Source organism: Anolis sagrei, chromosome 6, assembly GCF_037176765.1.
Source record: "Anolis sagrei isolate rAnoSag1 chromosome 6, rAnoSag1.mat, whole genome shotgun sequence".
Classification (NCBI taxonomy): Eukaryota; Metazoa; Chordata; class Lepidosauria; order Squamata; family Dactyloidae; genus Anolis; species Anolis sagrei.
Window position 1 is genome coordinate 15,599,878 of NC_090026.1, and position 12,013 is coordinate 15,611,890.

General features: G+C 42.8%; 1 protein-coding gene across 1 annotated transcript in view; it reads left to right on the forward strand.

Annotated features, from left to right (window-relative positions):
* The first annotated feature begins 7,780 nt into the window (after positions 1 to 7,780).
* LOC132777755 (integrin alpha-M-like) overlaps positions 7,781 to 12,013 on the forward strand; it is a 43,902-nt gene continuing 39,669 nt past the window's right edge. Inside the window, exon 1 of the mRNA XM_060780197.2 lies at positions 7,781 to 7,964. Coding sequence (XP_060636180.2) covers positions 7,925 to 7,964 — 40 coding nt within the window. The 5' untranslated portion in view covers positions 7,781 to 7,924. The remainder of the gene's footprint in view (positions 7,965 to 12,013) is intronic.

Sequence of the window (12,013 nt, forward strand, 5' to 3'; positions counted from 1 at the left end):
CGTCTGTCACCTTCTGGCTGATTTGAAAATGAAACCGCTCCTTCCCTTGGAGTCTGCAAAGTAAAACTGAGAAATATGTGGTCAGTGCCTGCAAAGTAAAAAAGGAGGCCTAGATAATGTCTCCAGGGCAGTGTTTCTCAACCTGAGGGTCAGGACCCCTGGGGGGGTCATGAAGGGGGGGGGGTCAGAGGAGTCGCCAAAGACCATCAGAAAACACAGTATTTTCTGTTGGTCATGGGGCTTCTGTGTGGGAATTTTGGCCCAGTTCTATTGGTGGGGTTCAGAATGTTCTTTGTTTATAGGCGAACTATAAATCCTAGCAACTACAACTCCCAAATTTCAAGGTCTATTTTCCCCAAACTCCGCAGGAGTTCACATTTGGGCACATGGAGTATCTGTGCCAAGTTTGGTTCAGAACCATCATTGTTTGGGTCCACAGTGCTCTCTGGATATTGGATGATCACAACTCCAAAACTCAAGGTCAGTGTCCACCAAACCCTTACAACATTTTCTGTTGGTCATGGGAATGCTGTTTGCCAAGTTTGGTTCAATTCCATTGTTATAGAGCTCAGAATGCTCTTTGATTGTAGGTGAACTATAAATCCCAGCAACTACAACTCCAAATGACAAAATCAATCTACCCCCAACCTCACCAGTATTCAAATGTGGGCATATCGGGTATTTGTGCCAAATTTGGCTCAGTGAATGGAAATATATCCTAATTATCAGATATTTGCATTATGATTCATAGCAGTAGCAAAATTACAGTTATGAAATAGAAACGAAAATAATGTTATGGTTGGGGGTAACCATAACACGAGGAACTGTATTAAGGGGTCGCAGCATTAGGAAGGTTGAGAACCACTGGTCTAGATAATGTCTTCATTCAAGACCCCAGGGCTGGATTAACTAAACCCAAGAGTATTGAAGGAACTAGTGGAAGTCATCTCGAGAACCATTGGCAACCATCTTTGAGAGTTCTTGGAGAACGGGAGAAGTTCCAGCAGATTGGAGGAGGGCCAATGTGGTCCCAATCTTCAAGAAGGGGAAAAAGGATGACCCAAACAATTACTGCCTGGTCAGCCCCACGTCAATACCAGGCAAGATTCTGGAAAAGATAGTTAAGGAAGTGGTCTGCAAACACTTAGAAACAAATACAGTCATTGCTAATAGTCAACATGGATTTATCAAAAAACAAGTCATGCCAGACTAATCTGATTTCTTTTTTCGATAGAATTACATGCTGGATAGATGCAGGGAATGCCATGGATGTTGCGTATCTGGATTTCAGTAAGGCCTTCAACAAGGTCCCCCATGACCTTCTGGCAAAAAATCTAGTCCAATGTGGGCTAGGCATGACTACAGTTAGGTGGATCTGTAATTGGTTAAGCAAACGAACACAGAGGATGCTCACCAGTACTTCCTCTTCATCTTGGAAAGAAGTGATAAGTCGAGTGCCATAATTAGAGTTCCATCCTGGGCCCGGTCCTGTTCAACATCTTTATTCATGACATAGATGAACAGTTAGGAGGCAGGATCATCAAGTTTGCAGACAACACCAAATTGGGAGGGATAGCCAATACTCCAGAAAATAGGAGCAGAATTCAAAATGATCTTAACAAATTATAAAGATGATTGGCCAAAACTAACAAAATGAAGTTCAACAGGGGCAAATGCAAGATACTCCACTTAGGCAGAAAAAAAATGAAATGCAAAGATACAGAATGGGGAATGCATGGCTCGAGAGCAGAACGTGTGAAGAAGATCTCGGGGTCCTCATAGAAAACAAGTTAGACAAGAGCCAACAATGTGATGTGGCAACAAAAAAGCCAATGGGATTTCGGTCTGCATCAATAGGAGCATAGTGTCTAGATCCAGGAAAGTCATGCTACCCCTCTATTCTGCTTTGGTTAGACCACACCTGTAATACTGTTTCCAATTCTGGGCACCACAATGGAAGGGAGATGTTGGCAAGCTGGAATGTGTCCAGAGGAGGGCAAAGGGTCTAGAGAACAAGCCCTATGAGGAGTGGCTTCAAGAGCTGGGCATGCTTAGCCTGGAGCAGAAAAGGCTGAGAGGAGACGTGATGGCCATGTATAAATATGTGAGGGGAAGTCATAGGGAGGAGGGAGCAAACTTGTTTTCTGCCACCCTGGAGACTATGATGTGGAACAATGGCTTCAAACTACAGGAAAGGAGATTCCATCTGAACATTAGGAAGAACTTCCTGACTGTGAGAGCTGTTCAGCAGTGGAACTCTCTGCCCTGGAGTGTGGTGGAGGCTCCTTCTTTGGAGGCTTTTAAACAGAGGCTGGATGGCCATCTGTCAGGAGTGCTTTAAATGCAATTTTCCTGCTTCTTGGCAGGGGGTTGGACTGAATGGCCCACAAGGTCTCTTCCAACTCTATGATTCTATGATGCCACTGTTCTGTAAATATTAACCAAAATTCTATTCAATACTATTCAGTTCTGTAGATATTAACCAGCATTCTATTAAATACTATTCATTTAAATTGACAAACTGGAATATGTCCAGAGGAGGGTGACTAAAATAATCAAGGGTCTGGAGAACAAGACCTATGAGGAGCGGCTTAAAGAGCTGGGCATGTTTAGCCTGAAGAAGCGAAGGCTGAGAGGAGGAATGAGGGAGCAAGCTTGTTTTCTGCTTCTTTGGAGACTAGGACACAGAACAATGGCTTCAAACTACAGGAAAGGAGATTCCATCTGAACATTAGGAAGAACTTCCTGACTGTGAGAGCCGTTCAGCAGCGGAACTCTCTGCCCCGGAGTGTGGTGGAGGCTCCTTCTTTGGAGGCTTTTAAACAGAGGCTGGATGACCATCTGTCAGGGGTGATTTGAATGCAATATTCCTGCTTCTTGGCAGGGGGTTGGACTGGATGGCCCATGAGGTCTCTTCCAACTCTGTGATTCTATGAAATGTTAAATTATTATGCCCTTACCTGTTCAGCAATTCCCTTTGGGCTTTGAAAGCCAATGTAAAGGTTGCAAGAAAAGGCTGAGTGTGGCTTACCGGAGAGAGCCAGAAGTGCAGAATTGGGGGCAGAAACTGTGAAGCTTGCAAGAAAAAGGCAGGAAGTGGGGATTCTGAATTGCTTCTCTTCTTGGTCTACCTGCTTTCAACACTCATTTTTTCAAAGTTTTCCCCTTCTCTCTCAGCAAAGCAAGACATTGCAAAACAGAACACAGAGGTTGCTTCTTCCTCAAACACAACAGAGAATCTTTTCAACCTTTGTACACTGAAGAAAGGCCAAAGGAATGAATAATATAATCCTACTGTTTAACCCCATGCTATACATGAATTCCTTCATCCGAAAGCATTTCAGTTTTAATTTGATGGGGTAGAGAAGAAAGTTCCAATTAGTTAAAGTGGTATAGATGGGTTTAGGGATGTGAGGGCCACAGGTTTAAAAAATGGAAAGCAAAGGCATCATTCACTCAGCTACCCATGTGGACAATTTGGGATTATGGAGTATTTCACATTTTGGAATAAGGATGCTCAATCTGTGTCCTATTAATGCATACAATGCATTTCATGATCCTAAAGTAACAAAGTGAGTGTATCTGTAAAGAATGCCAATAATCACATTTCCCCCCAGTAATTCATATTGTCTCCTCCTCTCATCAAGCAAGGCAACAACCAGAAACATGCATATACATCGGTTTCAAAATTTTGGAAAAAATTCATATCTTCAGATAGGCTTTAGTGTCAATGACGATGAATAAATTGCTACTGGGTGCCTTATTTTTTTTAGTAAGTCTGTATAAAATCTGACTTAGGATGCCAAGGATTATGCATTTAGTCTTTTAATCATATGAGTTTCATCTCATTGGCTAGGAGTCCCCACTGGCGCAATGGGTTAAACCTCTGTGCCGGCAGAACTGAGGACCGACAGGTCAGAGGTTCGAATCCATGGAGGGTGCAGATGAGCTCCCTCTGTCAGCTCCAGCTCCCCACGAATGGTTTGGGACCCGCCTACCTGTGTGACCGCATTTCTGTGTACGAACCCACACTATCGCTTGATATCTGGAGAGGCCCTGCTCACCCTCCCACCTCCTTCGCAGGCGCAATTGGTGGGGACAAGGGAGAGGGCCTTCTCGGTGGTGGCTCCTCGACTCTGGAACTCACTTCCCCAGGACATCAGACATGCCCCAACGCTGACAGTCTTTAGGAGGAGCCTGAAAACGTGGTTGTTCCAGTGTGCCTTCCCAGAATAAGGAAAAATCTTAGCAATATGTCCTCAAATGCACTTTAACATTGATTTAGGATTGTCTGCGCACCCTCATCTTTCTTTGAAAACACTATTCTAGTTATGCCCTACCTTGTTCATGCCCAGAATTATTTTTAAATTTTAAATTATTACATTTGGCCCGGCCATAGGTTTTTAAAAATGTTTGTATGTTATTGTTATTGTTTATGGTTTATGGTTTGTTTATTAGATTTATTTTACTGTTTTGTATTGATTATTTTGTTATTGCCTTCATTTTATTGATGTACTGCGGGCTTGGCCTCATGTAAGCCGCACCGAGTCCCTTGGGGAGATGGTAGCGGGGTACAAATAAAGATTTTTATTATTATTTATTATGTGGGAACATGAGAAAAGCCTCCCACAAGGATGATAAAACATCAAAATATCCGGGCATTCCCTGGGCAACATCCTTGCAGATGGCCAATTCTCTCACACCAGAAGCGACATGCAGTTTCTCAAGTCGCTCCTGACACACACAAAAAAATTCATTGGCTTATTAAGTGATTAATTTCATCTACAAAAAGGCTAAGGAAAATAATCATAATCATGGTTATAGTTTATCAAATATGTAATCTAACCAAAGAAGTGATAAAATACATGAATCTTAGCACCCATTAACCTTGTTCTCCTTGCAGAAAAGGTGCAATCAGCCTAGAATGGAAATGCAAATTAACAATGTTTTTATTAACAAATGAAATAAACCAGAACGGTACTTCCTTCTCTAAGGAAGCTGCTTTCAAACAGAAAGCAGCTTGCGAATGGAGTCAGTGCTGAACATTTTATAACTGGATTAAAAGAAGATGTTTCCATACAGACATTAAGGCTGTAGGTTTCTCTTCAACTCAGTACCTTCCAGATGTGTTGGACTACAACTCCAGCAAGTAAACAAGGAATATTTGCATTATACAGAAATTCTGAATACCCTCACACAAGATCACTTTATAATCCCATTTGTCTTCCATGCGTTGGCAATATTCAGGTGCATGCTTTTTTCATGAAGACTTTACTCAATAAAGAAACTCAACCTATATAGCAGTTTTGGCTTTCAACTCCCAGAAATCCCAACAGCTGGTAAACTGGGTTGTTGTAGGTTTTTCCGGGCTATATGGCCATGTTCTAGAGGCATTTTCTCCTGACGTTTCGCCTGCATCTATGGCAAGCATCCTCAGGGGTAGTGAGGTCTGTTGGAAGTATGAAAATGGGTTTATATATCTGTGGAATGACCAGGGTGGGACGAAGGACTTTTGTCTGCTGGAGCTAGGTGTGAATGTTTCAACTGACCACCTTGATTAGCATTTAATGGCTTGGAAGTGCCTGGGGGGAATCTTTTGTTGGGAGTGATTTGATGTGCCTGATAGTTTACTCAGCTGGTAAACTGGCTGGGATTTCTGGGAGTTGTAGGCCAAAACATCTGGGGACCCACAGGTTGAGCACTACTGCTATATAGAATAAAGGGAGCTTCCAGACAGCATGAAAATGCGGGTTTTAAATGGACGACAAAAAACCCAGGACCTGAGAACATGTTTCCACAGAGACCTGTGGGTCCCAGGATTTCTTCTCCCGCCATCCTCATAGGCTTCCTCTGTATCAGAACAAGATGGAGGGTGGATAGGGGACGTCAGTGGAAGGTCTGTTTTTTTAAAAAAAAATCACCCCATTATGTGCTGGACTGTATATGCACACATGCAAATATCTTAATATAAATACAAGCAGATTTGCATGCACACATATAAAGTTAAGCACACAACAAAGGGAATTTTTTTAAATCCATCAGATTTCTCTCTTCCGCAAATGTTTATTTTGAACTTTAATAGTATAAAGTTTAAAATAATGAGTTTCAGAGAGTTCTAATTGCTCTCCATTCATGCTTCCTTTAAACCAGCCATATATCTATTTCACAGCCCAATCAGCTGTTTGGGGCTTTTAAAGCAGACATATGCTGGAGAAAATCACATATTTTTTCACGAGTGCAAGGGTATACATTAATGTGACTATGCACATTTTCTACCTGGAATCAGGATACAAGGGGAACTTTTCATCCCGTGTTTTTCATCTGTTGCAGTGAATCAGCGGATATTTTCCACTAATGTTGTCACAATGCCAAGGCTCTGCCAGTACGTAAAACAAAACAAAACCAAAACAAACATCCAGATTGTGTCAAACTGCTTAATTAAAGCAACACTTACTGTCTGGCTGTTTTCATAGTCCAAATGTAAAACATAAAGATAGCACTCAGCCACAGACTATAAAGCAAAGACTGATAGCGAACAGCGATGCAGGTTCAGGAGAACACCGTAGTCAAAGGGTCCAGTCATCAAACACCGAGAGTTCAATGAGTAAAGTCCAAGGATCAACAGTCTATACCAGGGGTCCTCAAACTAAGGCCCGCGGGCCGGATACGGCCCTGCAAGGTCATTTACCCGGCCCTCACTCAGGGTCAACCTAAGTCTAAAATGACTTGAAACCACACAGCAATAACAACCATCCTATCTCATCAGCCAAAAGCAGCCCACACTTCCCATTGAAATACTAATAAGTTTATATTTGCTAAAATTGTTCTTCATTTTAATTATTGTATTGTTTTTAAGTGTTTTTTGCACTACAAATAAGATATGTGCAGTGTGCATAGGAATTCATTCATGGTTTTTTTCAAATTATAACCTGACCCTCCAACAGTTTGAGGGACTGTGACCTGGCCCTCTGTTTAAAAGGTTTGAGGACCCCTGGTCTATACCATAGTCAAAAGCCAGTCCATAAATTCAAGGTTCTAAGAGTTCAGGAGACAGGTCAGGATTCCAAAAATCCACAAACCAGGGGTGGGGGTGCTGGGGAGCCAGCAGCATCCACAGCCAAAATAAGACAAATACATTTCTCCCCAGATCAGTCTCCAGGCTAGCTCCTTAGAACCAGTAATACCTAGTTGCAAGCTGTCTCTTGTATGCCTCCACCCTTAATTGCTTTCACCCATAAACTCTTACTTACAGATTACTCAGCCCTTTAGAACTAAGACTTATATTAACCCCTTCCATTACCAACTGCTAGACCTGCCACCACCAACCACCATCAACTGGAGAACATGATACATGACAAGTGTCATGTAGCCAACCACCCCCTTTAACTCAGGTAATCCTGTGTTTTAAATGCTGTGTAGATGGGCCTTAAGTGAACTGGATGCATGTTCATCCCTGGTTTATTCTTTCCCACATACAGTCTCCCCATGTGCCATATTTTGGGTTGTAAACTTCATGGAGCAGGGAGCTGCTCTCTTGTATTTTGTCTATATTGATACCAATGGGTGTATTCCACAACACCACACTCGTTGAATGTACAACGTTGATTGTGACATAAAGGTGGAAACTTTTATTTTAGTCTATTGAACCAGCTAGTGGAGTAGTAATCTATCTATTTGGGGGTGTTCCCTGTGGGCACCAAAACCACAACTCCCCCCACACTTTCCGCTGTTGCTCCTGACTCAACTTCCCCTTTGGCCCTTTGTTTCATATCCCTCTCTTTTGCAAAAATTGCTGGCACTTGCTTCACCTCATACTAGTTACATACAGCACTATGGTTTTAACACCCTCTTCTTCTGACAAGACCTTGGAAACCACCTTCCAGCCTCCTCAAAGCTTCTGCACATCACCATTGTTTACCCAAGGATGGACTGTCTCTCATTGCTCCTCTGTGTTGGTGCCATTGGTAAGTGCATCCTTATTGGTCTTTGAAGCACTGGCTAAGCAGGAAAAGAAAATAGTAGTTGCTATATCAACTAGAATGGAGCAGGTTGATTAAGAATGGAAGACAAGCATTTAAGAAATGGAAGACAATGGTTTGGTTAGATATACACTGGGCCCTTGTTATCACCTGGGTTTGGTTCCAGGACTTTCTGTGGATACCAAAATCTGTGGAGGCTCAAGTCTCATTATCTGCAATAGTGTATTGAAATGATGTTCTTTATATACAGTGGTAAAATCAAGGTTTACTTTTTGGATTTTGTTTTTTAAGAGGATATTTTCAAGCCATGGACAGTTGAATTCATGGATGTGGATTCTGTGGATACAGAGGGATGTCTGTGTACCAAACGTTGAGATGTTCATATTCATTTCAAACATGACCTCACGTTTGCTGATCTTTGATAACGGAGGATATATGCTTTGAGTCCAACTTATCTTCGAGATGGCATCTCCTTCTACAAACCAGCGCAAGCACTAAGATCTGCTCAGGAGGCCCTTCTTTTCAGTCTCACCACTATCTCAAATGTGATTGGTGGGGACGAGAGAAGGCCTTCTTGGTGGTGGCTCCCTGGTTCTGGAATATCCTCCCTAAAGATATTAGATTAGCACCCTCTCTTCAGGCCTTCTGGGTAAGTCTAAAAACATGGCTCTTCACACAGGCCTTTGAGTAATCCTTGGCCAATGTGATGAATCATTGATAGTACTGGCCCACACTTTGATTGATTGTTATAACAGATAGCCGGCTGGCAGGTTCCACAGCATTTTAGGAATCTTATAATTTTCAATTTTTTATAATGCTATTAATGAGATTTCTATGTGCTGTTGATTATACTTATGTCATGGCATTTATACTTATGTACTGTTGCCTGCATGTGACACTTGGAGTGGTCTACCCCCAGTTTAAGGAGGACCATTGGCTGCCGTTCATTTTCCGGTCCCAAATCAAGGTGCACGTTATCACCTACAAAGCCCTGAATGGTTTGGGACCTGCCTACCTTTGTGACCGCATCTCCTATCATAACCCTGCACAATCTCTTCGATCCTCTGGGGGGGCCCTCCTTTCACTCCCACCTTCATCACGAGCACGACTTGTGGGGACAAGGGAGAGAGCCTTTTCCGCTGTGGCCCCTCGGCTTTGGAACTCGCTCCCCAGGGAGATTAGGCAAGCACCCACCCTGGCAGCCTTTAAGAAAAGTGAAAAAAACTTGGCTTTTCCGGTGTGCTTTTGTGGAATGAACAACTAATTCCGATACCATTTCCCGCCCCAGTACAAATTTGTCTTTCTGATGCACTTTATCTCATCCCCCCGCGGAGATTAACCTCATTAGGTTCTTGTGGGTTTTTTCGGGCTATAGAGCCATGTTCTAGAGGCATTTCTCCTGACGTTTCGCCTGCATCTATGGCAAGTACCCTCAGAGGTAGTGAGGATGCTTGCCATAGATGCAGGCGAAACGTCAGGAGAAATGCCTCTAGAACATGCCTCTATAGCCCGAAAAAACCCACAAGAACCTAGTGATTCCAGCCATGAAAGCCTTCGACAATACATTAACCTCATTGTTTATCTCACCCGAGTCTTCCACTAGACACAGCATTCTACTTATCTATCTCACCCAGGGGTTTTATAATTTTACCCTTTGCATTTGTTATTGTCATTATTTTATTGTATTGCTTTGTTATTGTTAAGCATTTTATTTGATATTGTTGCTGTTGTATGTATTTTATTTTGCCTTATTTTAATTACTCGTGCTTGGCCTCATGTTAACTGCCCTGAGTCCCTTCAGGGAGATGGTGCAGAGTATAAATACAGTTTATTATTATTATTATTTGAAACACAACAAGATGAGTCCACAGCAGACAAAATCACTCTGCTGGCTGTTGTACTGGATCACACGTCGGACACTTCCCAAGTATCTAGGACTGTGTGATGTATCGGCAAATAATGCGTGCAGATCCCAGTAAGGTGGCCTTCTGCAGCTGGCAGATGGTAATTTTGTCAGTGCCAATTATGTTTAAGTGCAGGCCAAGGTCTTTAGGCACTGCACCCAGTGTGCTGATCACCACTGGGACCACCTTTACTGGCTTGAGCCAGAACCTTTGCAGTTCGATCTTTAATTCCTCATATCGTGTCAGCTTTTCCAGTTGTTTCTCTTCAATTCTGCTGTCACCTGGGATTGCAACGTTGACGATCCATACTTTGTTTTTTAACACGATCGTGAGGTCAGGAGTATTGTGCTCCAAAACTCTGTCAGTCTGAATTCGGAAGTCCCAGAGTAGTCTGACACATTCATTTTGTGTAACTTTTTCAAGTTTGTGATCCCACCAGTTCTTTGTTGCAGGCAGATGGTATTTGTGGCACAAGTTCCAATGAATGATCTGAGCAATGGTGTTGTACCTCTGCTTGTAGTCTGTCTATGCAATCTTCTTGCAGCAGCTGAGGGTGTGATCTATTGTGTCATCTGCTTCCTTGCGGAGTCTACATTTGGGATCTGTCGTCGACTTTTCCATTCTGGTTTTGATGGCATTTGTTCTAATGGCTTGTTCTTGGGCTGCCAGAATGAGGCCCTCCATCTCCTTTTTCAAAGTTCCATTTGTGAGCCACAGCCATGTTTTTTCTTTGTCAGTTTGGCTCTCAATTTTCCCCAGGAACTGTCCATTGAGAGCCCCCCCCTCCTCCTCTTCCTCCTCCTCCTCCTCCTCTTCTTCTTCTTCTTCTTCTTCTTCTTCTTCTTCTTCTTCTTCTTCTTCTTCTACTATGAGCCACCCCAAGTCTCTTTGAGATGGTAGCGGGGTACAAATAAAGATTATTATAAACATTCACACCTTCTCTGTTAAAAGAAGCCCAGTAGGATAGACCTCAGAGACATCCATTTAGGTTCTGTTATGAAAAAGAGTCAACTTGAAGAATTTTGCAGCATCTGTACCTAAGTAATGCATAGAATGTGAATAATGGAAATGATACTGTTGTGTTTTGCATAAATACAGTACAGTAGTCTAGGGCACAAGCAGCAGCATTTATGAGATACACATGGCAAATTTAACCCTTTTTAAAAAATACAACACATTTGTGGTGGATATTTTTACTGCAAAATGAAAGTGTCCAGCTTTGACCAGCAGATTAATCAATTAAAGCACTGGCAGTTTAAGCAATGTGTTGTTGCAGGCTTTCATGGCCAGAATCACTAGGTTGCTGTGAGTTTTCCAGGCTGAATGGCCATGTTCCAGAAGCATTCTCCCCTGACGTTTGGCCCACATCTATGGCAGGCATCCTCAGAGATTGAGGAGTCGGTTGGAAACTAGACAAGTGGGGTTTATATATCTGTGGAAGTCCAGGGTGGGAGAAAGAACTCTTGTCTGTTTGAGGCAGGTACGAATGTTGCTGGTGTCTTTATTTATTTACTGGACACAGCATATTATTTGAGAACACAGAAATGCTGGACCACTCTAACAACCACCATATCAGACTACATAGAGAAGCCATTGAAATCCACAAGCATTTGGGAATGTCAATAGAAAGGAAGAAACAATGAAAATGAACAAAAACTGGCTACCAGTATTTTTAAAAACTCTAAAGTTAGGATAGTAAATAAAGAGCAACACTCAAACAGCAGGGGAATGTCAGGCAAGAAACAATCAGGGCCAGCTAACACCTTCCAACAAAGGATTCCCCTAGCCACGAAGCAGGCAGGGTTTGAAGCTGCCAGGCTATTCAATGCTAATCAAGCTGGCCAACTGCAACATTCACACTTGCTTCCAACAGACAAGAGTTCTTTTTTCCTACTTACTTAGGCGATCCCTCATCGTCCGAGGATGATGGTCCTCCAAGAGTGGTATCCTGGGGGTGGATCCGTAGGTGGCTGTGGAGCCCTATTCTTGATCTGCATCTTCTCCCACAGTGAGAGCATCGGTTTCCAGGTGGAAGGCAGTCCCAAGTCGGGGTTGGCTTGACACGCCTTCCTCTTGGCACGTTTCTCTCTTTTGCCCTCCATTCGTGCCTCTTCAAATTCTGCAGCACTG